The sequence below is a fragment of the Henckelia pumila genome, chromosome 3 (assembly GCF_033568475.1).
Source record: "Henckelia pumila isolate YLH828 chromosome 3, ASM3356847v2, whole genome shotgun sequence".
NCBI classification, from domain to species: domain Eukaryota; kingdom Viridiplantae; phylum Streptophyta; class Magnoliopsida; order Lamiales; family Gesneriaceae; genus Henckelia; species Henckelia pumila.
Genome location: NC_133122.1, coordinates 158580680 through 158588256, shown reverse-complemented (window position 1 = coordinate 158588256; position 7577 = coordinate 158580680). Strand labels below are relative to the sequence as shown.

The following is a 7577-nucleotide window of genomic DNA, read 5'->3' as shown; positions in this document are numbered from 1 at the left end:
AATGCACTTATCATTCGTTTACCACACTGTCCTCATTAGTATTCTCATCAATAGGTTTTTCAACTTTAGTTTCTAGAATTTCTGCATGAGGTGTTGTCGGAGGTGTTGGCAACACTCCTTGGACAACATCTGAATTTCCAGAATTATCCAGCAGATCATCAACTTCATCCTCAGTTGTTTTCTTCTTTAGATCTCTGACAGCATCTAACTTACTCAAGTTCTTTAGTATCTTGAAATTTGCATGACCCAGTTTTTGATGTCATAAATCAAACTCATTCACTTTTGTATGTCTACAAGTCATCTCTTCTCCAAGTTGATAGCAGTTATCGAATGACCTTGTACCTTTCATGACACACAAATTTGAATCATCAAAAACTTTGCATAATTTCTTATCAAATTGCACATGCAAATTATCATCACAAAGTTGGCTTATGCTTATTAGATTTGCAGTAAGTCCTTCAACATGAAGCACATTTCGAAGCTTAGGCAAACCAGCAACATTCAGAGTTCCCTTTCCAACAATGTTTCCTTTTGAACCTCCTCCATAGGTTACTTTTCCACTTTTCTGTTCAACGTAGTCAGTAAGAAACTTTTTGGAACCTGTCATATGACGTGACCTGCCACTATCAAAGTACCACACATCTGAAACATTAGTTCTCAAAGCAGTATAAATCATATGACAGTGATTATCAACTTTTGGTATCCAAACTTTTCTTACAGAAGATCTGTTTCTATAGATGTTGTGGAAGGATGTTGGCAACACCTTAGGCAACACATTTGATGCAGATCTCTGTCTGTAGTATTCCTGCAGCTTAAAACAGTATGGTTTGATGTGACCAGGTCTATGACAGTAGTGACAAATATACTTACGTTTCCTTCTAGACATTGAAGGAGAAGTAGGCTGTGGCTTTGGTTTTGGAGGATCAATTGGTAAGGCCTTTTTGATTGAGATTTCAGTACTGCTACTTTCTTTGACAAACACAGGGTCTTTTGAACTTTCACCACCTCAAATTTGCTGTTTTCAAAACCTAAACCAGCTGTATCATCTCTTCCCATCATGAGTAGAGAATCAAGCTTGGAAGTGCTTGAATTGAACTTGGCCAATGTAGCTTTTGCTTTTCTGAGTTTTTCCTTCACTTGACTTAGTTTCATGTCTTTCTTACTCAGCATAACTTCAAGTCTTGACACATCAGCCTTTAAATCATAATTTTCTTTTGAAATAATGGTGTTCAGCTTATTCCTTTCAATCCAATCAGTATGTATTTCTTCCAACATCATCTGAGCTTCTTCCATGGATATAATATCATCACCTGAATCATTATCACACACATTATCAATAATGGAAGAATTTAAGCAGACTGACCTTTGGAAGATGTTGTGGCCGGTGTGGCAACACCTGCGGCAACTCCTAAAGTATTGACTTGAAACTTCTTTTTGTTTTCCAGTAGGGCAGATAGGGCAGTGTGACTTTCTTCATCTTCCTGCTCTTCTTCATCAGACTCTTCATCACTTAAAGACGTATTCGTACCTTTCCTAAGCGTGTTAGCACACTCATTTGCATAATGTCCAAAGCCTTGACAAGCATGACATTGTACCGTGTCTAACTTCTTTGGTACTGACTTCTTCTTTCCTTCCAGCATCATTCGAGGCTTAGGAGTATCAGTAAGCTTCCTTGGTGATTGTTCTGGTCCAGTAATTCTCAGAGGCTTGTTAGAGAACAATGGAGCCTTGAGTTTTTGATCCGTCTTCCTTGACTCTTTCATCTTCTTCAGATAATCATTGAATTTCCTAGTCATGAGAGAGATCGAATCATCCTCTAAATCAGACTGATGAACTTCTTAGTGTAATTGAACATACTCCTCATATGAAGGCTTTGTAGCTTGAAGTGCTATAGAATTCCCATTATCCTTCTCTTGTGCTGATGAGTTCATCTCAAATACTTGAAGGATACTTATCAGTTCAGTCATCTTCATCTTTGAAGTGTCTTTTACTTCTTCAAGCGCCCAAATCTTCCCATTGAATCTTTTTGGCAAAGACCGAAGGACTTTGTTCACCATATTCTCACTGGCAATAGGTCCTCAAAGAGCATGCGCCTCTGTAGCTATCTCCCTAAGTTTCTTGTCATAATCAGCAATAGTCTCATTCTCATCCATCCTGATATTCTCAAATTTTGTGTTTAGCAATCTCAGTCTTGTTCTTCTCACACTATCAGTTCCTTCATAGTGTTTTTGAAGAGCTTTCCAAGCATCCTTAGCAACAGTGCAGTCAGCTATGATTCCAAATATTCTCATATCCACCGATGAAAAAATTGCATTGAGTGCTTTAGCATTTTAGCTTGAACTTTGTGTTTCCTCGGCGGTCCAAGTTTCTTCTTGCTTGATAATATACTCTCCTTCTGGATCTAACATCTTTGGAGGATTCCAACAAGTCAGAATGCTTTTCCAAGCACGAACATCCATCGCTTTGATAGTATATCGCATCCTAGTCTTCCATAGTGTGTAATTCGTGTCATCAAGGACCGGAGGTTTCAAAAACGAGTTCGCAACAGACGATGAGTCCATCTTATTCCCTGTAATAAAATAAATAAACCAAGATCAGTTCTTAGTGTATCAAGAAGATGGCTCTGATGCCACTTGTAAGGGAAAAGGGGTTGCACATAAATAGTTTGAGGTGTCGTCACAAGGTGTTGACAACACCTACAATAACACCTAAAGTAATTTGTAGCGGAATATAATTTAAACGTGAATAAAATAAACAAGCAACCAAATAAATAGACTCAAATGATTTAAGAAAGAATATAAAATACTCTTGCAGCGTCTCAGGGCAAAACTTCACTAGAAAAATAATTCAAAGAGTTTTACAAACCCTAAAACTAGTGATTATTGTAAAATAAATTTTCTCCAACATATGAGAAAATAAAACGAATAAAAAATAACTCCTAAAAATTCTATGCACGATAGAATAAATAAAATAGAGTAAGGAGTTGAAAATCTTGATGCCAAAACTTGTAGAGACGAAAACACTCTTCAATATTTGATCTTCAAGTGTTCTTCAAAGCATCAAGCATTCACGACCGATACAAGCTTCAGTTCTTCTCTCAATGTACGTACGTGAAGCTCACAGAAAATCACACGGTCTCTTTCTTATCTCTCTATCTTTCGGTCGGTCTATGTCTCTCCAATATATAGACTAGAATCCTTCCTTGTAGATGTTTCCTTGTAGACATGGGATTCTAGATCTTGTTCCTTTTTTATCAAGTCAAATCTATATAGTAAAGAAATTAAATCATTAGAGATAAGATAATAAATATTATGATTAATCATATCTCAAATAAAGTTATTTAAGAAAATAAATAACTTATGTATTAAAGATACTTCATGTCCATGAAAGACAAAAGATAGTAAATAAAATCTTTTCAAATAGAAGAAATTTAAGGAATAGAATATTCCTTTCACTATCATTTTACATTTTGAGTAAACATGGTGCCACAGGATTTATCTGCTAAATTTTTTTCAGTAATACGTACAATTCAAATGATCAATGGATAAATTAAGGAGTATTTGCAAAAGATGATGTTTTTATAAAAGTGGATGTCTCGCTCGAGCGCGCCTTGATACGCATCACTCTGGATTTTTATAGTAGTGGCTTACTACAATGAATGACTAAGATCTATTTGATCCGATGGTGGAGATTAACTCTTTAGAAGCTTCTTCCATCTACATAATTCTAGATGTCCCCTTCTATAATATTCTATACAAGTCATATATATACAAGTGCATTAATTATAGAGAGTTATACACAAGTTTATAGCATGAATAATATAGATACTTCTAGAATTTATGCAACCTCTACCACACCATGCTTTAGATTTTTCGGAATGCGCATGAAGGTGCCCGTTTGTGACATGCTGGTGCTAATTCTGAGATCCCTGAAATGAGGTACTGACTTGAAAATTGAATGCCTTTTGACATCCTAAATGATAACATGCTCTCCTTGTTGTATCTGCATTTTTGTAGTAGCTTTATATATAAAGTCATCGATATATATATATATATATATATATATATATATATATATATGTGTGTGTGTGTGTGTGTGTAAAAATGCTAAATGTTTTGGGAAGATAGATATAAAGGTTAGGTCAGTTCCGTGTGCTTGGTCTGACCATTGCAGGGCATTAATTACAATTGTGTTTTTTAAACTTGTTATAGAGTTTATGTTGTGTTGGACTGTTCACCTTTCAGAGAGCTCCTTTTGAGGCCCGAGATTTTACTGTATTTTGAGGAATCCGATCTAGGACGTCCATCACAAGTTAATATTCAATATTTTTTTGTTTTTTTCACTATGTTTCATACTCTATTACATGCAGTGGTTGAAAATAATTTTTATTTTTCCATTATCAGTCCAATGACGCTGCATTGCTCGAGATATTTCAAGAATGAATCTCATCTGCAAGAAAAATATGGTCCAGTAAGAACATCTATACATGTTTGTTCTTTCAACTTTGCAAAATATTGTTCCTTTTGAAGGTCAAGTTGTTGCTTTTGTTCTTCGCCTTAACAGGGAAATGACTTACCAGGAATGCATCGCTGACATATTTTTTTCACTTTTGGTTCTTTTTTGTGATCAAAAGTTTCATTGACATAGGTTTTGTGTCTTTATTGGCAGATATAAAAGGAATTTCAGGATTTCGCTGCTTATTTACCTCATATCAGAATTTTGACTTACTACGATGGGATGAACATCAATATACAAAAAGATATTCTCAAGATTGAATGCCCTCACATTGTCGTTGGAACACCAGGGAGGATACTGGCTCTGCTTAAAACCGCGATGTTCTTTCTCTAGGTTGCCTATAGATTTTCGTTTTGGATTAATGCTCGGTAATATTTGTAGTAGCCCGATTTTATTTTACAAGATTATTGAACTAATGATGTTATATTAAGTAAAACATGATTAAGAGATTCTAATATGATCAAACGGACCAAGATATTGGGTCCAGGATGATCGAAGAGATCGGATTAAGGATGTTTGGAAATGGCTCAAAGAACATATTAGTACTTGGGTAGGATCGGACGATCTGAAGAGATCGGACGTGCCAATATATAGAACGGATGGTCCGATCATGCTAGGGATCACGTCATCAACTGGTCAGTAGGATGATGTCATTGATTACATCATTGAGTGGACATCGGACGCTCCGATGTTGGGATCGGGCGTTCTGGTCTGGGTCAAATACAGGTGTACAGTTTGCATGGAATTGGATTGACATGGTGGAGGACAGGTGGTGTCGGACGTTCCGATCCCATGGGTATAAATATGGGCGAGATGGCTCATTTCCAAATGCTCAAAAACCTCTAACTAATATGTGATTCATTTCTAATCTGAATTAAAAAAAACATGGAAATCAATACTACTAATTACATATTCAATTCATTCAAATTTAAAAAGACAAGGAAATCAATACTACTAATTACATATTGTAATTAATTAATGAAATCATACTTGTTTGCAAATAAATACCTCAGACATCCTGTTTACAAAAAATACCTACGACATCCAATTCAAAATATTGATTCTCCAATCATTTCAAATTTAAAATTTAAGGCATAATTGATAATAAATTTTTCCCATTTTCCATTTGAACCGTTGCGCTCACAAATAAACGACAGTCAAATATAACCGCTACTCTGCAATATTCATTTATTTTACATTGAAAATCTACCAAACGACTGATTACGTTTTACAATTAATAATAAATAATGAAATCCCTTCTTCTACAATTGTAAATCAAAATATCATCAAGAGCTAGCATCAAAATAAGAAGTAAAAATAAAAATTATTAAAGTAGAAAATGACACGGTGGTCTCAAAGTTGACCAAACTATTTGTTAAAAAAATCTCAAGCATACGTCAAATGAGAGAGTTGGTGTGATACCCGGAGCCAAATGTCTTAGCCTCTTAGGGCGATATATGGTTCGTAATATGAGTAGTTAATACTTAAAAATTAGAAATCACATCAATGAATGCGCGACAGGTGGCATGAATGAACCAATCTCACATCGAAATGAAAGGTACTACTCATATCACGAAGTACATATTCTTTTCGGGAGCCCATTATATAAGAACTCTAAAGTTAAGCGTGTTTGATCTGGGACAATTATATAATAAATAACCCTGAGAAATTTTTCGGAAGCACGTGTGAATGAAGCCATAAAGACGTTGGAAAGACTTCTGCTGATATAGTTAGTCGTCGAATATGAGTAGTCAGAGTCGGCCTTTTTGTGTTAAAGAAAGTGGACTCCAACATAATAATTGTTCGGATAAGAAAAAAGAAATAATAATGAGCTTGCTTGCTTGCCACAAAATATCTTGTACTGTGCTGAGCTGTGAAGAAAAAAATATCTTGTACTGTCCGTCTACTTCATAAAAGATCACCATTAATGTCTGCTTGATTTTGCAGTAAAATGAAGCCAAACCGTAGCGACGTTCAATTAAGCGGAGAGGCGGCGGCGCAAGTGGAAGCGGCCACCAGAGATTACTTCGACCGACTGGCGCCCAAGCGCCCCACAAAGCCTCAGCGCAGCGAACACCACACCAACCATGCGGATGCTTCTTTCTCCTCCGCCGTCGACTCCAATATTCCTGAACTTGTCCAATTTCAAATTCTCGAGGAAGAAGACACTCAGGTATTTCATATTATTATTATTACGCAACAAGCAAGCAGTTACAGTACACCACGCCCTTATTTTTATTATTATTATTGCAGAAATTGCAGCTAAACAAAGTTGATGATGATGATGATGAGGAGTTTACGGAAACAGAATACTACAGAGACCTCAATTGCGTTGATAAGAACCATCATACTGTATGTATATATTTCATATCTCTAAAAAATTTCATTATCTGATACTGAAAAGATATTATTATGATCGAACTGACAATGGATCGGAGGAGATATTTTATTTTGATGTGAGCAGACGGGAACAGGATTCATAAAAGCGGATGACACAAAAGGGAAAGGGAAATGTTTCAGCCTCACACAAGATTCTTCTTCTGTTACCCAACACCATCACTCATGCACGGGAAACCCTGCTACTAATGACTGGATTCCAGCCAAAGGTGATGATATGGTAATCATTTACTTCTCTATTTTATTCCTCCTTTGATTGATTTACAGAGTGATATTTATTCTTCATAAATTTTTATTTTTAATCAGGAAAAGATAAAGCAAACATTGGGCTTTGTCTTTTTCATAATCTAATGGCTATTGCATTTTCTGCAGGTGAATTTCATCTCTGGCAAGCCCAACCGGAGTGAGCGAGATTAAAATCATTTAGGCTTTACCCACTCTGTCTCTCGTCTCGTCTTGTTTTTATTTTTATTTATTAATAATAATAATAATGATAATGGAATTTCGTCTCATTTCATTGTGGTTGGCATATTGACAGTTATTATTTATTTCCAATGCATCGTTCAAATTTCAAGTTCAAGGTTTTGTTGGTTCACTGAACAAAATTAGGATTTAGTGTGAAGAGGCAAATAATGCAAAGATTATGTTACGTCGATAATAAGTCG

The 7577-nt window shown here is 35.7% G+C and overlaps 1 protein-coding gene across 2 annotated transcripts; it reads left to right on the top strand.

Moving 5' to 3' along the window:
- Positions 1-6304: 6304 nt before the first annotated feature.
- LOC140892477 (uncharacterized) lies at positions 6305-7492 on the top strand. 2 transcript variants are annotated; one of them, XM_073301378.1, is made up of 4 exons: positions 6305-6688; positions 6769-6867; positions 6980-7121; positions 7285-7492. In XM_073301378.1, the coding sequence occupies exons 1-4, from the start codon at positions 6467-6469 to the stop codon at positions 7317-7319; spliced, it is 498 nt and encodes a 165-aa protein (XP_073157479.1). In that variant the 5' UTR covers positions 6305-6466; the 3' UTR covers positions 7320-7492. The 2 variants fall into 2 exon arrangements, with proteins under 2 accessions (XP_073157479.1, XP_073157478.1); XM_073301377.1 differs by having other exon boundaries at positions 6310-6688; positions 6980-7132.
- Positions 7493-7577: the final 85 nt, after the last annotated feature.